We start from the raw sequence: 24,069 nt of genomic DNA, 5'->3' as shown, positions 1-24,069 counted from the left end.
CATCTAATATGTACAGCACTTTACAGTTTAAACAAGAGAAGTCAGATGTGTCCGATCTCAGTCCTGGTGGTAGTTATTCCCACTTGGAGCTAGTTTTGCCTCTTGTTCTCTATGTATTTATTTATACTTCCTGTGAATAAAGAGTCTTTGCTGAAAATTAATAGTGAAACCAAAATCATAAGGGGAATGTTTCCCTGGCTTAGGGAAATCGTTTATTTTCTGGCACTGAAACAATAGAGAATAAGCAACTACTTGGGCCAGTGAGCAATACATTAATTGCAAATCATTCTAATACAGTCTTGGAAGGATCATATAATCTATGAAAAGGAGTTGACCAAAATTTACTCTTTATACTTGAAAGTAAGTACAATATATTTTGGGATTTTAGAACTAATCAATGCAGACTTTTCTCCAATTCCATTGCTAGGTCCCTAATTCATCTAAATAGATAAATGTTTTTCTGCTTGGGAAAAATTAAGCACCCTCTCATGTATTCAGTGGGCATTTTTTGTCTTCCTGCTGTATGCCAGGCAAGGTGCTGGGTGCTAGGAAGCAAAGAATGCAGTCCTTAAGCCCTATGCTTAGGGAGCTGACTGTGTAGTTGGGAGAAGGGGCCCACTGACGTGAAGCCCAACTCCATGAAAATAGCCCTCAGGTAGCAGCAGAGAACGTGCTATACAAGCTCATTTCTGTGGTTGGGAAAGCCGGGGAGACTTCCCTGGGAAAGTGGTGCTTACGATGAGACATGAAGGCAGGACAGAGGTTTATCAGGCACACACAGAAGGGAGACACGGCCCAGAAGGGAATAGCATGTGCAAAGGCAAAGAGTCTTGAGAGAACAGGACACACTCAAGGAAAAGCAAGTAATGCAGCTCAGGAAGGAGGGGAGGAGAGGTTGGATTTCCCCATCACAAAGCATACTCCGGTGACTGGGTACAAGAGGGACTGGTTGGAGTGGAGGATGGTTTGCTGAGAGGCAGAGCCACTAATAGAAACCTTTCTGATATTGACCAAAAGCCAATGTAGGGATCAGGGTAGAACAGGGCAGGGTGAAGAGGAGAACTCCTACTCAACATCACGAATAGAACACAGGGTCCCCATCACTCTGAAACTCCCCAAGACAATAGCCAAGGAATTGTTTTCTAAACCATATTCACATTAGGGCAAAGAGAATGGGAAAAGAGGTGGCCACAAAGTTCCAGAGCTGGCAGGTAGAACACACAGCGACTGACATAGGGAATAGTGAGAGAAGCTTGGGAGCCCAGTGAGCCACCCTGCAGAACCTCAGGATGGCCCAGGCACTGGGCCACCCATAAAAAGTGGAGGTGTGGGGGACTGAAAAGAGAACAGTTGCTTGATGTCTAAGTCTGTTTGTACTGCTGTAACAAAAGGTCTGAGACTGGGTAAATTTACAAAGAACAGAAGTTTACTTCTCACAGTTCTGGAGTGGAGGCTGGAAGTCCAAGATCAAGGCCCTAGAAGGTATCTGATCTTAACTGTCTGGGAGTAGGAGCTGTTCATCTCCACCTTTAAGATGGTACCTTGATGCTGTGTCCTCCAGAGGGGGTGAGCACCATGTCCTCATCTGGCAGAAGGCAGAAAGGCAAGAGGGCCGAATGCTATGTGAATCTTTTCTTTTTTTTTTTCTGTATTGTTGGGGGTTCTTTGAAGGTACAGAGAGCCAGGTTATTCTGATTGTATTTGTTAGGTAAAGTCCCTCTTATAACTATGTCCCACCTCCAAGAGGTATGTCACACACTGTAACCCCCCCGACCCCCTCCCTCCTTATATGAAGCTTCTTTCACATGTATAAAGGCCTTGTTCCCCCTCATGAGGCAGGAGCCCTCCTGACCTAATCACCTCTTAAAAGCCCCTCTCCCCAAGAATACTATCATATTGGGCATTAAGTATCCACACATGAATTTTGGAAGGGACCAAAACATTCAAACCATAGCAGTTGATGATCTATGTAAGAAGCAGTTAGGCCCTCAGACCCTTTCCACCACCCCCTGCAGCCAGGCTGCTGCCCCTGCCCTTTCTGATGATGGGCTGAAAGTTTATTCTCTGAAGAGGCTGAAGCAGAAGGACTCTAGATTTGAGGATACCAGGCATAGCCGAGGGAGCTGATACTGTACTAAAAATAGGGGCATTAATCAAAGCCTGCTTCCTCCCTAGCAAACCTTCCAGCCACAGCTCCATATACACTGGGAACCACCTTATTACCACCCCTCCCCAAGCAGAGATTAGATTATCTCCGTGGTGAAACTGAGCAAGCCAAGAGAGAAGATGTAGAAATAATAGCCCAGTGAAAGAGCCCCATCAGTTCACCCCAGATGAAGCACACAGGCTAACATGTTCTCACAAATCCAGTCATATTTTCAGTGCTTTATTCTTCAATATAAACAGATAGCCAGAGATCACCAGACAATGAGGAGAGCTGCTAACATAAAAGACTAAAAGCAACACAAGCACTTTTGTTACTTTTAAAAGCTGTTAATTTAAAACATTTTAAGGCCAGCTGCAGTGGCTCATGCCTAAAATCCTAGCATTTTGGGAGGCCACAGCAGCTGTTCACCTGAGCTCATGAGTTTGAGACCAGCTTGAGCAAGAGTGAGACACCATCTCTACTAAAAATAGAAAAAGCTAGCTGGGCATTGTGGCAGGCACCTGTAGTCCCAGCTACTCAGGAGGCCGAAGCAAGAGGATCACCTGAGCCCAAGAGTTTGAAGTTGCTGTGAGCTATTATGCCATGGCACTCTACCCAGGACAGTGGAGTGAGACTCTGTCTCAAAAAAAGTAAATAAATAAAATAATTTAAAGAAACTTGAAAATAATACAGGAAAAAGAGAACATATTTTAAAAATGATCATTGGGACTCTCTGAAAGAGAAGAGAAGTTATTACATTTTCATATAAGAATAGAAAACTCCAGGATGGCACCTGTGGCTCAGTGAGTAGGGTGCTGGCCCCATATACCAAGGGTGGCAGGTTCAAACCCGGCCCAGCCCAACTGCAACAACAACAACAACAACAAAAAGAATAGAAAACTCAGCTCAGTGCCCATATGTAGCACAGTGGTTATGGCGCCAGCCACATACACTGAGGCTGGTGGGTTTGAACCAGGCCAGGGCCAACTGCAACAACAAAAAAATAGCCAGGCATTGTGGCAGGCACCCGCAGTCTCAGCTACTGGGAGGCTGAGGCAAGAGAATCACTTAAGCCCAAGAGTTTAAGGTTGCTATGAGCTGTGACGCTACAGCACTCTACCTAGGGCAACATAGTGAGACTCTGTCTCAGAAAAAAAGAATAGAAAACTCTATAAAAATGTTCAGGATATGAAGTTTACTCTGAAGGAAACTATGGTAGAAAAAACTTCAGTGGAATGATTGGAAGATAAGCAGGACCAATATCCCCAAAACCATCAAAACAAAGAGACGAAGGATAGAAGAGAAAAGAGGATCAGTCCAGGAGAACAATATTCTACATAATAGATGTTCAGAAAGAGAAAATGGTAGAAAGTGCATCATTAACAAAATAATTCAAGAAATTTCCCTAGAACTAAAGAACATGAGTTGTCCTATTGTAAGAATTCACCAAGTACCTTAGTAGATGAAAAATACTTATATCAAAGGAAATTTCATAACACTAAAGACAAAAAAGAAAATTCTAAAATCTCTCAGAGGAAAAAAAATCAGGTACAATAATCCCCTCCTTATCCAGCACCCATGGGGATTGGTAGATTCCAGATAAATGTGGTTTCTGGTAGCTTGAGAGTTATTATTAAAAACCGTTCTAACTGATTCTATCTACCACACCATACCATACCATAAAATTTGTATTGACTTGATATTAATTTTGAAATGCACTAATTAAAAGCAAATTATGACAAATAAAGACAAACTTCACTTACTATAACACAGTTTTACTGTATTATAAACAGCTTTATGAATGCAGTGTATGTTTTAGTTAAATGGAAGTCAGTATATTTTTCAACTTCACCACTATATTTTTTTAACTTCAAGTAATACAGATTAACATGTAAAACTGTTACAGAGGGGCAGCGCCTGTGGCTCAGTGGATAGGACACTGGCCCCATATACTGAGGGTAGTGGGTTTGAACCCAGCCCCAGACAAACTACAACAACAAAAAAAATAGCTGGGTCTTGTGACAGGCACCTGTAGTCCCAGCTACCAGGTGTTGGAGGTTGCTGTGAGCTGTGACACGATGGCACTCTACCGAGGGCAATAAAATGAGACTCTGTCTCAAAAAAAAAAAAAAAACTGTTAAAGAGAACACATGGGAGCTGCGGGAGTGATTCTCGAAGCGTCAGCTACCTGACAGCATGGTGTACCAAGTTTAAACTCTGATTTTTCATTTTTGTCTGGGTTGTGTCCTGGTTGCTCTAGTTCAGGATAACATGGAGTTTACTGTATAGAGATCATGAATAAACATGGCAGTTGACTTCTCAATAGCATCATTGGAGAGTGAAAGATAGGAGAGCATGCATTCAAATTCTGAGGAAAAATGACCTTCAGCACACATTTACATACCCAGATAAATGGTCATAAAACTTGAAGGTAGAAAAAAGACATGTTTAGACAAAGAAGGTGTCAAAAATTTTATTTGTTAAGCATTGTTTTCTCATAAAGTTACTGGAGAATGTACACTGCTAAAGTGAGAAAATAAAAACATACTAGAGGAACTCAAAGGCTCCCTGAACCAGAAGATTTAATATAAGAAAGAGGTAGTGGGATTTCCTCAGATGACAGTAAAAGATCAGACATTGACAGCTGTTCAGCGGACTTAGGGAGCAATTAGTTCATACAGGAGTAAGAAGTAAGAGGAGGAATGAAATTCTGGCTGACCATTCAGGAATTAAATAGAAATAGATTACATAGAGAGCTAAGCAAGTGGAAAAGACATGATTTCATAATGTAAAATTTGTTAATTCTAGGGAAAGCACAAAATTCAATAAGAACAGAAATCTAATCCTAGTACACTACATGACCCAGCTATGAACACTTGCTTAATTATAAGCATGTATATTGATGTCTATGTGTAATTATACTGCATATTGATCAAATAAGAAAGAGTTAAAACATAATTCTATTGGGAGTATGGGAGAGTAGAAGCGTGTTGAGGCGTGAAGGGCGTAAAGAGCTAAAGTCTCACCTTCCATGACAAGAAGGTTACAGGTAAACTAAGAAATGCAGGAATGACAGTCTAAGCATGTGTATGGAACAACGAAAGTAAATGCCAAAAAGAAACAGCTAAAGAGGGCTACAAGTAGTTGCCTCTTGCCTCTGTGGAGTGGGAATCAGTGCTTGGCAAAGTGACCCAAGCGTTTGGCTTATTTGGATTTGTAAACCATATAAATATGTAACTTTCGGGCTGCGCCTGTGGCTCAAAGGGATAGGGCACCGGCCCCATATGCCAGAGGTGGCGGGTTCAAACCCAGCCCTGGCTTAAAACTGCCAAAAAAAAAAAGTGTAACTTTCACAGCAAATTTAAACATATGAAAATTTATGGGAAAATATCCTCCAAAGCATTACTATAGAGCTCTGTTGTGCTAATGATTTTAACTTGAGAACAACTGAATCAGAGAGATGGGGAAAGGAGAGAAGAAATATGAACTTGCTCAGGAGAGGAATCTGGTGCCTGGTTGGCTGTGGGGTCAGAGAAAGGGGAAAGAACCAAGAAAACCTCTGGATAACTAGCAAGTATATGAAAGAGGGGCAGGCAGGGTGGTCCAGATGCCCTGTGGACTCCCCTAGCTTTTCTTTCCTAGCCCTTATCTCTGTTAACGATCATATGTTTATCTGCTTGGTTGATGAAAATCTGTCCCAAACTACACCATAAGCTCCATTGAGAACTGAACCTATGATGTCTTGTTCTCTACTGTGGCAGAGACCAGAGACCCGGCAGCATCAGGCCTATAATAGGAACTCAACTGAGATTCCCTAAATGAATGAACGAAAGACTGAATGCTGAGTCAACTTACTCATGAGTCCTATAGCTCTAAGCCAAATGATCTGTTAAAGCAACCCCTCTTGCTACAGTTCAGAGATGGTGAAAACAGGGGTGAGCTGGCCGCTGTGCAAAGCAGCTGCTTCCATGGACCTACACAAATCAGGGATTAAATAGAAGTAAGCAGAGAAATTAGCAGAGTGTTCTACTTCATACATGGACTCACGGTTCTTCCCCTCCATCCTAAAGGGGCACATCTAGATCTTTCCAGCCTGTAATTAGGTGTGTTCAGAGAGACAGCGGCCTCTGAGTTAACTTTATGCATTTATTCTCAACTGAACGAGAACAGCTGTCAAATCCTGAAACGTGCCTTGTAAACCAAAGCCAAGTGCATTGTGATGGGAGGTTTACTCCAATGTGGGGCTTTAACAGCAACATGGCCATCTTCTAGAACTGTAAAACACCAAGAGTTACTCCCAATTACCCTGATGTTCACCTAAAAATTATTGCTATAGATAATTATTGCTCCAAATAAACACATAGTCCAAAAAAATCAGTGTGCATACTACACGCCCAGCCGTGCATGAGGGAGATGGAGCATAGGTACTCTGGCTCCTCTTCCAGACACACCACTCCCCGTAAGCCCTTCCTACGCTGAAATTCTGCAGCCCTCACTGATAGAATACTTGTATAATCCTTGGACTATCCTTTGATAAGAATTTAAATATTTTATGATAACAAGAAAAAGACCCTTCATCATCCAACTAGCTCTTTCCCCCTTGAAACCATCAGCTGAGCCTCTGCTAAAATGTCTAGCTCAAATCAGTTTCTCAGATTATGAATCCAGTTTAATCAACTTGATCTTGAGCCTGCAAAATAGCGGCCAAGATTGAGGAACAGATATAATGCTGTCTATCCCTTAGGCTCCTGCTGGAAGATAAAGTGTTGGTTGGTGAGAATCTGCCCAGAACAGCCTGGGATGTCTTTTCTGACGCATGGACTGTTGAGCTCAGCACTCAGCCCCCGCCCAGAGCCTGTCCCTTCCCTGAGCAGGCTGTAACAAGGATGGCCATGCCAGCCCTATTCTTTCCACTTACCACACTGTATGGATATGGTGTGGGTATGCAGGAGGCACTCAGACTCGCTGGCCTTTAACTCAGATGTCTTCAGTTAGAGCCCAACCCGCTCTGGCCTTATTCTCTGCTTGTGGAAATACACAAGGGCCCAAGAGGCAGAGACAGAGTGGTCAGTCCTGAGAAAACCTGACTGGCCCCTCACACGTATTGACAGTGGCAGGCACTGGGCAAGCTCGAGCTGTGGCCAGTGGAGTCACTGTTAGTCTTGTGGACTAGGGAGGTGGGGAAGAGGAGCTGTGGGGGAGCCCTCATCTCATCTCTTGGTTTTTGTCCCCAACAACCCAGGCCATAACAGGGATGGCCATTGATAACCACCTGCTGGCACTGCGGGAGCTGGCCCGGGACCTGTGCAAGGAGCTGCCTGAGATGTTCACAGACGAAATGTACCTGATGAGCAACCGGTTTGTCCTCTCCACCAGCCAGGTACAGCCCGTGTGTGGTCATCACCCAGGAGTAGCGTGACCAGTGAGTTTTCTAAAGAGCTCTTGGCTGGAGAGCTCGACAAGTCCTGCCCCTGCTTCTCACAAGCTGTGACCTTCGCCAAAATGATCTCAATGCCCATTGGAAGGTGATCTCCCATCTTCTAAATGGGAATAATCACAGACTCCATCTTAGCCCAAGTGGAGACAGCATGGGAACATACCCCTTCTGGCCCCCCAAACCATTATACGGTCCCACCTTTCAATGTGTCACCTGAGAGGTGGTATTCCACCATGGGGACCATGGGCTGTGATGCCCAGCAAGTGCCGAGTGGCATCTTGGCTAAGCCAGATGTAATGCAGAAGGGAGAAAGCCCAGCTCAGGGCCTGGCATGGACCAACCCTCCAAACAGGTCACAGGTTATTATTATAAAGGGCCAAGTGGCCGCAGCAGGAGCTTAGCTACTAGCCTAATGTCTCCTAACCATTACTACTCATTCCATTGGAGGACCGCTGTCACAAAGACAGAGCAAAACCCACCAGACAGAAGTGAAGGGAGGAAATACCCAACAATTGTCAATTTATTAAAACTTCACCTCATGGGCGGCACCTGTGGCTCAAAAAAGTAGGGCACCAGCCCCATATACTGGAGGTGGTGGGTTCAAACCTGGCCCCGGCCAAAAACAAAACAAACAAACAAACAAAAAAAAAACTCTACCTCCTCTGTGAACAGCTGGACACGGGCAATAAAAGGGGTTGATAAAGCCATGTGTGAGGATAAAAGCCCACTCAGTAATTTGATTTTGTCATTATGGCAGTGAGCATGCAGGCATGAATGAATGAGGACAGAACACAACAACATAAATTCTTCAGGAAACCATCCATGGGCAAAAAGTGCTTTGGAATGGCATTATGGCCTTCGGCTATTTGCGCGGCAAATTTATCTGACAATGCAATGACTCTATTAGTAAGACTAATGGTTTGTTCTGCCCCATTAAAATGGCCAGTGTCACTTCCAAAGTCCTGAGTACATAGCACCAGAAACCTGTGGGTTTAAAACAAATCAGTCTCTGCACCTGCACAAGAATCCTTTCTATTTTTCCCCTAGGACCAGCTAATAAAATTAATTGGGGTACAGAGGTTTTGTTGCTGTAGTTTTCCAACCGGAAAGTAGCATTTATATCTCGAATACCTTTAGAAACACACTTTCCTGACCTATGATCCAAATTACAAAATCTCGCCATTCTGAATTCAAAACATATTAGGCACATAACTAAAACTCCAGTTGATGGCAATCTTTGAAACTCACAATGCTGGGTAATTGTGCATGGCCAGGCTGTGGGGAGCAAATCAGAGCATCCAGGCGATACTGACAGTAATTAAGGATCTGGGGAAAATCAACAGAGAGGATGGGCCAGATTTCCTCCAGTTCATAAATTACTCCCTCTGGGATGCATCTAACTGTTGGGTGCCACCAGGGGTGCCATTTAGTAAATTACTCTGATTGCCTCTGTGCCTCAAACTGCCCCCAGGTGAAGGGGAGACTCAGCCTGAGACCCAGCACATGGTCATTCTGGGAGCGTCTAACTTCACAAGTAAAGCAGATTGCACACCCGGGAGTGAACTTGTGACCCACCTCCCTCCGGTACCTGCGGTTGGAAGAGTTTGTTTTTATGATTCTGGCTGTGGCTGTCCATGCTGAAGCAATTGGTCAATTTGGTTAATTCTGTTAAACCCCCAGGTGAAAAACAGGGAAGCAAAGCCACAGTGAAGGACTGGGTATTGGAACACCCCACTGTAACAGGCTCATGGGGTGCATGTTGGAGCAAGCAGTTCCTGACCTGTCCTCTCCTCCATCCAGGTCCCCACAACCATGGAGATGTTTTGTTGCTACGGCCCTGTGGTCCCCAATGGGTATGGTGCCTGCTACAACCCCCAGACAGAGACCATCCTCTTCTGCATCTCCAGTTTTCACAGCTGCAAAGAAACCTCTTCCACCAAGTTTGCAAAAGCTGTGCAAGAGAGCCTTGTAGACATGCGAGACCTCTGCAGTCTGCCACAGCCTGCCCAGGGCAAGCCACTGGCAACAAAGGAAAAAGCCATGAGGCCCAGCCAGGGGCACCAATCTTGACTCTTGCTGCTAGGGCTCTTCTCCCAAGCCCACCTTCTGAACCCCCACATCCTGCCAGTTCCCCATGCCTGCCCCTCACCCCAGCTTTCTGCAGCTCCCCGGCCTCAGGGCCCAACCGACAGACCACGTGGAGGCTGGAGGGTGGAGAGGAAAGCGTCCCCTGCTATGCCTAGGAGGTACACTGGGAGGTGACACCAGCCTGGCTCAGAGGTGGTCTGGGTGAGGTGGGGAGCCGTGCTGAGGACCTCCCTCTGAGAACCTCAGAAGCTTACTGTTCATGTTCACTTCCTCAGCAAGACTTGGCATGTTCAGGTGATGCTTCTGCCCAACAGATTAATGAGTCACCCTGACATGCAGTGCACCTAATGAATCATGAAGGAAGAGGCTAGCTCCAGGTCATCACCTCTCCTTGTTGTGGGGAGCAAGAAGCTTTGTTTTCAGATTCAAAGCATTTTGATCACAGTGTTCAGTGCCTCCCCTGAGCCACACGGCCCTGCCAGCACCCACTCCCTGACACACACCAGGCACAGCCCATGTTACTTAAAATGGGTTGGCCCCAAACTTGTTTCTCCCTTTGCTCCCAAGGGCAGCCTTCTTCTGAGTTCAGAAATTTGTGTCTAACAATTTTGAAAGGGGAGAAAATTTATCTGCAAATGTCCTGGAATTGTTGTCACCTCTACTTCCCAGGTAGCATTAGAGAAGATGGGTAAACCACACAGCCTGGAGCAGGTCGGTCATCTCGAACAGGTGGCTGTGGGAGGACTGGACCGGTCCCTGGGATCCCACTATTTGCATTTCTCTGCATCTTTTTCATTGTCCTCCCTACGGTATGTGCCGAAATAGGTGGAGAAAGGGTTGCTTTGGTTTTTCTATTGTTGTTTGCTTTGTTTTTAAGAGACAGGTTCTAAAGAAAACCACCCTGATATTAATTTCAGAAAACAATCTCAGTGGCCCAAGCAGGACACCATTACACAGCTGGGCTCCTTGAGTTAAGGGATGCTAGCCAGAGATATGAGTAAACCCCAAATAGAAGAGCCCACAGCAGGGCTCTCCACTGGCCTGGAGATTGGGAGGACAGCTGGCTGGCAGTGAGCTGGCTGAGAGGAGGGAATGGCTGTGTTCAGAGCCTGTCTGGGCAGGACAGACAGCACAGCAGGGTGGGAGTTGAGAGCATCTTGCAGCCCCTGGTACTGGAGGCGGTGTGAGGGGCAATTCCCCTCAGGGCACAGTTTTATGGAAAGTCTAAAAGGGCAAGAGAAGGGAAAACAAAAAGCAGACAGCAGCACAGAGCTTGGCTCCCTGCAGCTAGTGCCACTGTGCTCCCCACCAGCTGCTCTTGGGAAAGCTCCCTTTGCATCACGCCCCACCCCCCAATTCCACCATGCTCTATCCATTCTAAGCACTCCACTCTGGCCCAGGGGCCCTGCAAGTATCCCTTCTTTGGGGGCACTATTGAAAGCTCTTCACACTGTGAAAGTAGGCAAGGAGCTGACCTTGGCTCAGCTTTACAAAAACATGAGCAGCCTCAAGCAGTGAATTCCTTGATCCCTGGTTTAAATGGAGGATTTCTCCTGGACAATGTGGGCAATGTAGGCAAGCCCGTCCAACAAAGTCAAGTCACTGGTCTATAGGGGCACACTCCTTCCCTTCCACGGCCTCCTTCCTATTTCCCTTGGGAAGCTGCAGCCCAGGGATCCCAAGGGTTTCTGGGGATAGGCAGTCCACCCTTTCCCAAAGCCACTTTTCTGTTCTCACCAAACGGCCACTGTGCAGATCCAAGTGTTCCTCTGGATTTCTGGGCAAGCAGAGAACTCTGGCTTTGGGGGTCAAACAGCCCTGCTAACCTTGTCCAAATGACTTAAATGCCCAGGAATGCAATTCCCTCCATTGTCAAATGGGAACAAGAATGTCCCCACCTTGCAAGGTTATGAGGATCAGAGAGATTGTAAAGGACCTTGCATGAGTAGGTGGGCAGCCTACTTTCCAGAGAACATTACCCTATTGGGTGTTATTGGGGTGATTTTTTTTAAACTATTTACAGTGATGTGACAGACCCAAATTCATACCTGCTATTCTCCGAGCATAGGGAAAGGTAACTCACTGTGTACACTCAGATATTAAGCCATGCACTGTCAGGGTGTCAAGAAGCGTGAATGGCAGATGCTTGGCAGTAAGAAACATCTCCTCTCTCTAAGGAGGGGTTGGAAGCTGGTCTTCCCCTTCCAAAAAGAGATGAGTGCCCTGAGACTTTATGCAAAGGCAACACTGAGCCATGGCCATAGGCTTCTCTGTGGGGACCCTGGGAAAAGGAGTCAGCTCCAGGTGTCCCCCATGAGATGGAAAATGAGACAGTCATTTGGAACAGTGATGCATAATAAAAATGTATGTGGCCACCTTACAATACTGCTAAGTTGCTAAAATATATAAAGTTAATATTTGAGTTCTATTTTTATAAAATAGTTCCAGATTTATGGCAATATGTATATGTATATAGCCTTTCAATTTTAATTTATAGTTTTGTGCTTTGAATAAATATATGTATGATTAAAGACCTATGTAATGAAAGCATTATATAAATTATTTAAAGACTATAACTCTGTATTCAATAAAAAGTAATGCCAAGAAAGATGATGTTAGCCATTGTTTCTACCCAGAAATACTATAAAATGTAAATTGTAAATTCTCTGAGCTGGGTCAACAATTCATTTGTCTTTGTCTAGAGTCTGCCAGCAAGAGCAGCCGATGTCTAAGAGATACAGAGGCCAGGATGGAAAAGAGAGGAGGGAACTAAGTCTCCCTCAGAGTATGGTGTCCCCCCATGGGCAGGGATAAGGAGCAGGGAAGTGTCATGGGACATTTGTGATCAGGTTGGCAGAAACCTGGGTGTAGAGATGAGCATCTCCTCTTAAGCCAGTACAAACATGCCAGGCAGTATCGGATGGAGGGGACAGCACCAGGCTCAGAGGCAGGGGCCTGGACAACCAACCCAGCTCTATTTCTGACTTGCTGTGGACTTTGGGGAAGCCACTCCACCTCTCTAGTACTTTGTTTTCAATGGGAATGTTGACATCAGCACTACTCACTTCTAAAATCGTGGAGAGATGATATGACATGGTCATTATCTGAAAACTTAGGAAGTGGTGAAAACCTAGCACTCTAGTTGCAGGCTTCCAGACACATGTACACATAGACTCCTTTGCACTGCTCAGCTCACGGACATACTCCAAGCTACAAGATGCCCTGCAAAGCCACAGAAATCCACAGCGTCAGAACTGAGGTTCCTCCAAATGGAAACCCAAATGCTTTTCAATTAGAGCCTAGAAAAACCCTTAAAGTGTATGATTTGCAAGGCTGGAATGTGGGAAAGACACCACTCATAGAGATAATGGCTAAGAACATCCTAGGAGAAGTGGAGGGTAAAAGGAAGAACAGGCTCAAAGCAATGAGGTTTGCCCTTATTTATCACATATATTACGGGTGGCCCCAAAATAACCAGAAGTGATAAGACAGACACCACAAGAAAGGGGCATAAATAGGCACCAACACAAGTAATGCCACCCCACTTTATGGTCACCAAAGCTCTTGGTGGGGTTGATGTTGGGACAAAGGCGGAAAGAGTCCCGTGTATGTTTTCAAGAGGAACTGGGAGTTTCCAAATTACTCCTAAGCAATTTTCTTTGGAAAGGAGAGGAGAAGGGTGGGGAGAGAGAGAAAATTTAGCTGATCTCTTACTTTAGTGTTTCTCTGAGTTTTCCTTTCAAAGAAGTTTCTTGAGTCTGCAGGCTAAACAATGTGCCAACCCTGGGAAAAGCTGGCCTCGTAGGATATAAAAGAACATTTCTAAAAGCTCCGTTCTCTCTTGGTTCCCAAGGACCAGCTTCTTCCTTGTTCTTCTCCTACCATTTGCTTCTTCCATCTTCTTCAGGGATTTTTCCTCCTATTTCTGTCCCTTATATGCCAGTGGACCTCAGTACCTGTCCCTGGTCTCTGTTTCTTATATTAAGGAGCAGCAAAATGGCAGGCTGAGTTGATTCAGAAGGGCCCTCTACCTACAAAAACGTACACACAAAGGGGAAATTGTCTTAAACATATAGTCAAATTCCAAAGAAAGAGAACAAATCCTCATATTCCAGAAAAAAAAAAAAAGATAATGTCCAAAACACATCGGATGTACAAAGGTATATCCAACCAGGCACAGGAGCCAGCGGCCCCGGCTGGCCTTACTGTCCATGCAGGTTGAGAAGGCATAACAGCCCATGCAAGGAGGGGGAAGCAGCTAACTTCCTGCACAGAACCAGACTTCCCAGAGGTGTCACAGCCACATGATGAGGACTAGGAAATTTTTTCTCATCAGCCCAGGAGAGGAATGGGGAAAGCTGCCATCCTCTCAGGGCTATAGACAGGGGGAAAGACATATATCAAAAATTAAAACCAGAAACTTAATACCATGTGTCTGAATTTATACAACTTCTATAAGCAGGACCTCCAAGCCAATAATTTTTAAAAGCCAAATTGGTCTGAGTCAGTAAGACCACAAAGGATCGCAGCAGAATTAAATACAAAACCAACTTTCCACCCTGGACACACCAAACACCCAGAGGGGGAGAATCCTTCCTTAAAGGTGAGTTCACAGTCAGAAAATACAAACAACACAAGAAATGACTCACACCGAGGGAAAGCAGCAGGGAAAGCAAACAGGAGAATTAATATCACATAGATAGATCAGAGAGAAACTATCAAATAGTACCGTGATAGTTACGAGATTCAAAATAGAGTCTCTGGCCCAATTCATAATTGCTAAGTCATGGAAGAAGCCCAAGTGCCCATCGACCCACGAATGGACTAGCAAATTGTGGTACATGTATGCCATGGAATATTATGCAGCCTTAAAGAAAGATGGAGATTTTACCTCTTTCATGTTTACATGGATGGAGCTGGAGCATGTTCTTCTTAGCAAAGTATCTCAGGAGTGGAAGAAAAAGTATCCAATGTACTCAGCTCTACTATGAAGCTAAATTATAGCTTTCACATGAAGGCTATAACCCAACTATAGCACAAGACTATGGGGAAAGGGCCAAGGAAGGGGGAGGGAGGGGGGAGGTTATGGTGGAGAGAGGTTAATGGGTGGGGCCACATCTACAGTGCATCTTAAAATGGGTACAGGCGAAACTTACTAAATGCAGAATACAAATGCCTACATATAGTGACTAAGAAAATGCCATGAAGGCTACGTTGAACAGTTTGATGAGAATATTTCAGATTGTATATGAAACCAGCACATTGTTCCCCTTGATTGCACTAATGTACACAGCTATGATTCAATAATAAAAATAAATTAATTAATTAAAAAAAAGCAAGATAGAGTCTCTGGTGTCAAACCCTGGCAACATGGAGCTGAAGAAGGACACCAAGGGACAGCTCTCACACAAAATTTGCTTAATGACAGAAACTATGACGAGAAATCTTTCCAAACTGCAGCTTACTACCTATGTCACAGAAGAACAAGAATACCCAGCAGCACAAGGAGCACTCACAGCACAAGGACAGCCAGCCCCTTCTATGAGAACACTTGCCTGGTCTCTCAAGCCGAGCCCAAAACCCCAAGACCGTGTCTCCTACCCAACAACCACTGACACTTGCCAAAAGTCACCAGCTCTTGTTACTGTCAGGGCCAAAGAACTTGTTCTCACAGCAACTGGTGGAACCTCTTCTTTCCCCAACAAAATCTTTTTCCTTTGCTCTCTGGGCATACGAGAAGTCACATTGTCTATGTATGTCTTAGATGGCAATCAGACATTTTTACTTAGAAATTTATCTCTGTATATTTTATGTTAATAATGTGTCTAATATTATTAAGGGAATTATCAAAGAAATACAGGGAAGATTATATTTGAGTCATGACAAAGTTTTGAGATACTCAAAAATTAAGAAATATAAAATCTGGGTGGACGGAAACAAATGAAGCCCTGCCGGCAACAATGATGAGCCAAGCAAGTTGAAATTTGCCATCAACTGTGTTTCTTGGAAGTGAAATAATGGACAGTCTCTCCCAAAACTTTTGTAGTGACCCATGACTGAGAAGTTCCAACATATACATAGGAGTTTGGGACAGAGATAAGAGATAGTTGGGAGAAAGTGGCTACAAATACTCCAGAATTGAAGAAACACATGACTCTAAATCTCATAAGTCAAAGAATAGATTATAACGGAAATTTAAATACTTTGAGCAGAATGATAAAGATCTATCAAAACTTCTGAGAGATAGCAAAAGTGGGGAGGGGAACTTTATAGCTTTAAATAATTATGCATAGTATCAGAAAGGAAGAAACACTGAAAATTGATGAGCTAAGTATAACTTAAGAAGAAAAAGAAACAAACAGTAAACTCAAAGAAAGTAGAAAGAAGAAGATAATAAAGGTAAAAACAGCTATCAATAAAAGAGAAAACAAAAAACAATAGAGAAGCTAAACAAAGCAAAGTCGGGGGCAAGTGGCTCATAGCTGTAACCATAGCCCTCTGGGAGGTGAGGCAGGGGTGGGGGTTGCTTGAGACCAGTTTGAGGAAGAAGACCCTGTCTCTACCAGAAATAGAAATAGCTGCTAGTCCCAGCTACTTAGGATTGCTTAAACCCAGAAGTTTGAGGTTACCGTGAGCTGGGCTGATGCCACAACACTCAATCCAGAGCAACAGAGTGAGACTCTCAAAAAAAAAAAAAAAAGAAAGAAAGAAAAATGGCAAAAGTTAGGTGTTTCAAAAGACTATCAAAATAGACAAGTGTGGTAAAACCAGTCAAGAAAAGAAGGGAAATGGAAAGGGAAGAGGAAAAAAAAGAGAAAAGAAAAGTCAGAAGTAAATATCATTACAAATAAAAAGTTGACATAACTTCAATAAAGCAGACATTAAAACAAGAATACATTAACCACTTTATGCCAATAAATTTAAAAACATAAATACAAATAGAAAAATTCTCAGAGAAATGCAATTTATCAAATTGATGTAGAAAGAAATAAAATTTCTGGGTAGTCTTATAAATCTCAAATAAACTATAGCAGTAGTTTAAAATCTTCCCTCAGAGAACATAAAAGGAGTAGGAACATAAAGTTTTACAGACAAGTTCTACCAAACTCTTCTTTCAAGAAAGTGGTCATTTCAATCATATTCTTAATAAATAAGGGTAAACATTCTTCTTTCTATACTCCCTTATTTATTCTCTGAGGCTAGTTCGACTTTAATACGTAAACCAGACTAGTACATACAATTTTTCAAAAAAACTACAGGTTTATACCACCCATGCATATGTATGCAAAAATCTTACACAAAACATAAACAAGCAAATTCTAACAATATATAAAAAAAGATAAGACTCCCTATGACCAAGTTTGGTTTATCCAAGAATGCAAAAGAGTTTACTATTAGAGAATGGCTACATGTAACTTACTCATTAACAACATAAAAATAACAGGCTCTTTCCAATCATTAAAATGTATTGAATAAAACAGTCATTCATAATTCTGTTTTTTAAAAAAACTCATTGTGGGGCTTCAAGAAGTCTAAATAGAGGCAGCTAGTACTTGCCTCCTCCACAAAGAACCAAAATAACAAATAGATAATCATACTTTGAATAGAAGAGAATACGGGAATTCGACAGAGAAGTGACAGCAAACAACCAAAGCAAGGAAGGAGAGTGAAGAAGGGCAGCCTGCTGGGTTCCCCAGTGTACGGAAAAGGAGGTGAGAGGCCCCAATAATCCACATCTTCACCATGGACTCCTGCAATCCTCGCCATGGGAAAGCCCTTTGACTTTCATGGGCCCTGAAACCAACATAGGAAGCTGACTAAAGACCACACAATACCATTGCTCCAGAGATGGAGCATGCAGTGAGTTGTACACATCTGCAAACTCCTAAGCAGCTACAGCCAGGCGCCATTTTGAGAGCCTAGCCCCCACCAGAATGCATCCTGCCCTGGGGACCAATAGCAACTATATCTCCACATCCCTGGAGCCTTGACATCCCCCACCCTCAGCCACTGTTGCCACCAGGGCTAAAGCATGAACCATTGGCAGTGAGCCTACTGCCTCCAGCAGTGGGATTACAGTCCATCTACAAGAACCTTGAGGACAGGCTGTCCTGCCAATGGCCAAAGCAAGTATACCTCAGTCACTTGCCTATAGCTGCTGCCTCTGAAAGCAACTCCACCCTCCCCAGTAACATGGCTGCAGTACAGCAGCTGGCATCCCCATCAGAGCACTCTGCCAGGGACCTGGGGAATGTCCCACCTCTACCTACCATAATGAGTACCCATATCGCCACTGGGGGGCCTGAAAGACGAGACTACTCATCCTGGCTGCACCACTCACCTCAGTGTCCAAGCATGCCATCCAAGGGCTTTGGGAGTACCTCGTCCCATCCACTACCACTGGCACCTGGCACTCATGCCAGGAGTCTTAGGATGGGCCCACCGACCCTGGCACTTACCCAACATGTGCCACCTGTGGACCTGGAGCAACCATTGCCAACACCAGTGTAAATCACTTGGAAGCCTGAGGGTTGTCTTGCTACTACTACTGCCATCACCCACACCATACCTGCTGCCTAGTGACCTGAGGACTCTCCAATATGTCCAGTCCACCACTGCCACTGCCAGCACCCAAGCAAGTTGCTTGGAGATCAAAGAATCAGCCCTCCTGGACACACTAACACCACTGCCAGCATATACCATTCTGGGGCCCAAGGACAGGTATGTTCAGCCTACTGCTGCTGCCACAGGGCCCCAAGGACTGGTCCACCTGGTATCCACATCCCCAGTAAAACATTGCCACAGCCTCCACCAAAAACTGCACATTAAGCCACTGAGGAAAATGGCACAACTGATGCTATCTACAGCTGAAGAAATTATACAGATACTAAACTACTGCATGCACCCAGAATCAGAAGTACCCTACCCAACCAACACCATAGACATATCTTCAAGAAAAATCCCACCCCCCCACCCCTGGATGAAAGCAAATCCAAAATGGTGGAAGAAGCAGCTATTACATCAGATGTGCAGATATCAAGGTAAAGACACAAGAAACATGAAAAAGCAAGGAAATATAGCAACTTCAAAGGAGCACAATAATTTTCCAGCAATAGATCCCAATCAAAAATAAATTTATAAAATGCCAAGGAAATAAAAATATTAATATTAAAGGAGCTCAAGGAGATTTGAGAAAAAACAGATGAAAGATACAAACAAATCAGAAAAACAATTCAGGATATGAATGATAAATTTACCAAAGAGATAAAGATCACAAAAAGAGATCTAAATGGAAATCCTGGAACTGAGGAATTCATTGAGAGAAAAAAAAATGCATTCAAGAGTTTCAACAATAGACTAAAACAAGCAGAAGAAAGAAATTCAGAATTTTAAAACAGATGTTTTGAAATAACTCCATCAGACAAAAATAAAGAAAAAGGATTTTTTTAAAATAAGCAAAGCCTTTGTCACATATGGAACAACATAAAGCAACCAAATATTTGAATTTTTAGTATCTCAGAGGGTGAAGAGGAAATTAAAGGACTAGAAACCCTATTTTAAAAAATAGTAACTGAAAACTTTCTGAGTCAAGTAAGAAATTTAGACATCCAGATACAGAAAGGTTAGAGCTCTCCAAATATAATAGATAGAATTTTAAAAGGTCTTCCCAACAGCACATTATAGTCAAAATGTCAAAAGTCAAAAACAAAGAAAGAATTTTAAAACAGCAAGTAAAAAACATCTAATCATGTAAAGGAACCTCCACTAACTAAGAGTAGATTTCTAAGCAGAAACCTTACAGACCAGGAGAGAATGGGATAATATGTTCGAAGTACTAAAAGGAAAAAAAAAAAAAACCCGATAATGAAGGATACTATATCCAGCAAAGTTATCCTTCATAAATGAAGGAAAAATACATCTTTCCCAGATAAGCAAAAGCTGAGGGTATTCATCACCACTAGAGTGACCCAAGAAGAAATTCTTAAGGGAATCCTACACCTGGATATAAAAGGATAATATCCCCCATCATGAAAACATATGAAAGTATAAAGATCACTGGTAGAACAAACCCACAAATAAGGAAAAGAAAGGACTCAAATCATAAAACTACAGGAAACCACCAAACCACAATGATAAACAGTAAGAGAAACAAGAGAGCTAATAAGAGGATATATAAAACAATGAGAAATCAATTAATAAAGTGAAAGCAATAAGACCTCATGTATCAATAATAAACTTGAATGTCAACAGATTAAACTTTCCACTTAAATAATATAGACTGGCTGAATGGATAAAGAAATATGATCCAACTATATGCTGTCCTTACATGAAATTCACCACACCTATAAAGATGCATACAAACTGAAAGTAAAGGGATGGAAAAAGATATTTCAGGCAAATGGAAACCAAAAATAAGGAGGAATAGCTATATTTAAATTAGATGAACCAACTTTAAGTCAAAAATAGAAAAAGAGACAGAAAGATCCTTATACAGGGTGTCCATAAAGTTGGTGTGCAATTACTCACGAACTTTATGGACACCCTGTATAATGATAAAGGGATCAATCCCACAAACAAATGGGACTGTATTAAACTAAAAAGCTTCTGCACAGCATAGAAAACAATGAGTGTCATGAAGAGACAACCTGTTGAATGGGAAAAAATAATCACAAACTGTTTATTTAACAACGGACTAATAGCCAAAATACACAAGGAACTCAAATAATTCAACAGTGAAAACAACAACAAATAATTCCATTAAAAAGTGGGTAAAATAAAGTGGCCAACAAGTATACGAAAAATGCTCACCATCACTAATCGTCAGGGAAATACAAATAAAACCCTCCATGAGATATCATCTTACCCCAGTTAAATGGCCATTATTAAAAAAAAAAAGACAACAGTTGATAAGATGTGGAGAAAAGATCCTATACACTGTTGGTGGCAAGCAAATTCTGTAGCCACTATGGAAAATTGTATGTAGATTTCTCAAAAACTTAAAACAGAACTACTATAAAATCCAGCAATCCCACTACTGGGTATTGATCTAAAGGGAAAAAAACATCATTACATTAAAGGGACATCTAAACCCTTATGTTTATTGCAGCATTACGCACAATAGCAAAGATATGGAATCCATCTAAATATCTCTCAATGGAAAAATGGATGTTAAAATGTGGTGTATCTACACAATGAGATACTATTCGGCGATTAACAAATGAAATCATGTACAACATGGATAGAACAGGAGGTCATCGTGTTAAATGAAATAAGTCATGCACAGAAAGACAAATGTTGCATGTTCCTACTCATATGTGGGAGCTAAAAAGTACAGAGTAGAATGATAGTACAGAGGCTGGGAAGAGTATTGAGGAGGAGGTGGGGATGAAGAGAGGTTGGCAAATAGACAGAAGACAGAAGAAATTAATTATAATGCTCAATAGCAGAGCAGGGTGACGATCGTCACAACAATGTATTATATGTTTCAAAATAGCTAGAGGAAAGGACTTGAAATATTTCCAACACATGGAAATGATAAATACTTCTAGTGATGGATACTCTAAATACTCTGACTTACTCAATACACGTTCTATGCATGTAACAAAATATCTGTGTACTTCACAAATATGTACAAATATTATTTATCAATTAAAAAACTCATCGTAAAATGGAATTTGAAAAGAATCAGCTTAGCCTAACAAAGAGCATCTACAAAAAACCCTACAATATGCATCATACTAAATGATGTTAGAGGTGTTCCCTTCCCTTTAGAATCAGGACAGAGGATAGATACTCCCATCACTTCTATTCATCATTGCACTGATTCCAGCCAGTGCAATAGGAAGGGGGGAAGAGGAAGGCTTAATAAAGAAAATAAAACTGTCTTAATGTACATGGCTATGATTTAATAAAAAATAAATAAATAAATAAATAAAATAAATAAAAAAAAGAAAACTCACTGCAGACAATGTGATTGTTTACACAAAAAACTCAAAAGAACAAATAAATTAATAAAAATCATTTTTAAAAGTCAAAGTACTTATATAATATCATATATAAGAGTCAACTTCATTTTAGACACCAGCAACAAACAATAAAATGACAGTTTAAAAGATATTTACACTAGTGTTTAGGAACAAATCTAACATGAAGAACTATGTGCTGAAATTGTATTGAAAGACACTGGAGCCAGTCTAAATAGAAGAGAGGTATTCCAAGTTCACCAATAGGAAGGCCTCAGAAAGACGTCCGTTTCCCCATCCTGATCTCTAGATTTAAGGCAACTTAAGCCAAATTCTCAACAGGAAACTTCTGCTTCTGGTAATGGCAGACTAGCTAATTCAAACTAAGTTTCCTACAGAAGAGATCTTCAAAAATCTGGCATATATCTTTTTTGAATCTTCCTTTTTTAATTTAATTTTCTTTTTTGAGACAGAGCCTCACTATGTTGCCCTCGATAGAGTGCCAGGGCATCACAGCTCACAGCAACCTCAAACTCCTGGGCTCAAGTGATTCTCTTGCCTCAGCCTCCCAAGCAGCTGGGACTACAGGTGCCCACCACAATGCCTGGCTATTTTTTGTTGCAGTTGTTATTGTCGGTTAGCTGGCCTGGGCCGGGTTTGATGTACTTCGGTGTATGTGGCTGGGACCGTAACCACTGTGTTACGTGTGCTTAGCCTGAATCTTCCTTCAAAAAAGTATAAAAGAGCTTATTAGAGCAAAATCAAGGAGAGGGCAAGAGTTAATAGGGGTAGCCTTGAGGCTGCTTTTACCCCAGTCAAGACGGGCAGTGTCATTTTCATTTCACTAGTATGTGAAACTAGAGTCCAGTACCACCAAGGAAGGGGAAACCCTAGTAACCCACCAGCCTCGTTAGGCTATGATCCAAAAAAACTTACCTATAGGAATGTGGAGAAAAGAGAAACAAGCTAATCTCCACACGCACTCCAGCCCAGTTTAAAGTCATTTGATGGCTCAGAAAATCTCAAGCCCTGAAACTGTATTAAGATGATCCTGGGTTGATGGTATAACTAGGAGTAAATTTGAAAAATCATCTACAGGGGAAGATAATATCATCTTCAGCCTCAAATTGTTTCTACAAATAATTTTTTCTTAGTATAATGACCAGTACACAATTGAACAAACCAGCACTCCGGGAGAACAGGCAAAATGCACGGAAGAAGAAGAAGAAGAAGGCCGTAGAAATCATGAACTGCAGAAGCAGAATGTGTTCTCCAACAGTGCATTCTCAGAGACTATGAAGTAACTACCTTTACCACGATGAAGGCAAGAAAGCCAAACCTAAAAAACGTGGCAAGAAACTGGTTAACTATAAAAAGTGGCACTGCGGATTTGAAAAGAGAACAAACTAGAAATTCTAGAATTGAAAAATAAATAACTGAAATAAACTACCAAATTGATAGCTTTATTGTCAGTTAAGAGAGAGCTGAAAAGAAAATTAGTAAACCATATTACAGTAAAAATGAATGGATGCATGCACACATATACACAACCCCACAAGAAGCATGGAAGGAAAAAAACCACAAAAGAGAAGAGACATGGAGAACACAAGGAGAAGGACTGACATATTTAACTGGAATCTGTGAATGGCAAATGAAATAGATGCAGTAGGTGAGAAAGTAAAGGCCCAAACTTCCCCATAAACTGAAGAAGGACCTTAACTCACAGTTTCGAGAATCTCAACAAATATGAAGCAAGATAAATGAAAGAAAGCTATACATAGGCAGCTTACAGTGAAACCACAGAAAATAAGAGAAAACATATGCAGCCTTGAAAACAACAATCCTTATAAAACTTTTAGCAAAGTTAAAGTTAAATTTCTAATAAAAGTATGGCAAATAGGCTTGGCGCCTATAGCTCAGTTGGTAGGGCACCGGCCACATACACCAGGGCTGGTGGGTTTGAACCCGGCCCAGGCCAGCTAAACAACCATGACAACCACAACAAAAAAATAGCCGGGCGTTGTGGCGGGCACCTGTAGTCCCAGCTACCTGGGAGGCTGAGGAGAGAAAATCACTTAAGCCCAAGAGTTTGAGGTTTCTGTGAGCTGTGATGCCACTGCACTCTACGCAGAGCAACATAGTAAGAATCTGTCTCAAAAAAATATATATATATATATATGTGGCAAATAGAAGATTTTTGCCTTTTAAAATGTGTGGAAAGTTTAGGGAGAACCAGAAAATTAGTTTTTTCAAGGCGGACATGTGGCAACATTGAAACAAACGGAAGGACAATGACATCCTATATAGTCCTGGTTTCCTCTAGAGTTTGCCAGTTCAGCTGAGTTGATAGTTCCAAGGTTTTTATTTGCTGATGCGTAATACTAATGCACTGGGGGCAATTACTTGTGACCCAAATAATGTCAAAATTCTACTGA

The 24,069-nt window shown here is 42.3% G+C and overlaps 1 protein-coding gene across 1 annotated transcript in view; it reads left to right on the top strand.

Annotated features, from left to right (window-relative positions):
- CHAT (choline O-acetyltransferase) overlaps nucleotides 1–12,338 on the top strand; it is a 57,938-nt gene extending 45,600 nt beyond the window's left edge. The window contains exons 14-15 of the mRNA XM_053586030.1: nucleotides 7,389–7,526; nucleotides 9,384–12,338. Coding sequence (XP_053442005.1) covers nucleotides 7,389–7,526; nucleotides 9,384–9,653 — 408 coding nt within the window. The 3' untranslated portion in view covers nucleotides 9,654–12,338. The remainder of the gene's footprint in view (nucleotides 1–7,388; nucleotides 7,527–9,383) is intronic.
- The last annotated feature ends 11,731 nt before the right edge of the window (nucleotides 12,339–24,069 follow it).

The sequence above is a fragment of the Nycticebus coucang genome, chromosome 3 (assembly GCF_027406575.1).
Source record: "Nycticebus coucang isolate mNycCou1 chromosome 3, mNycCou1.pri, whole genome shotgun sequence".
NCBI classification, from domain to species: Eukaryota; Metazoa; Chordata; class Mammalia; order Primates; family Lorisidae; genus Nycticebus; species Nycticebus coucang.
The sequence above is the reverse complement of the archived record's forward strand: the minus strand, read 5'-3'. Positions and strand labels throughout refer to the sequence as shown.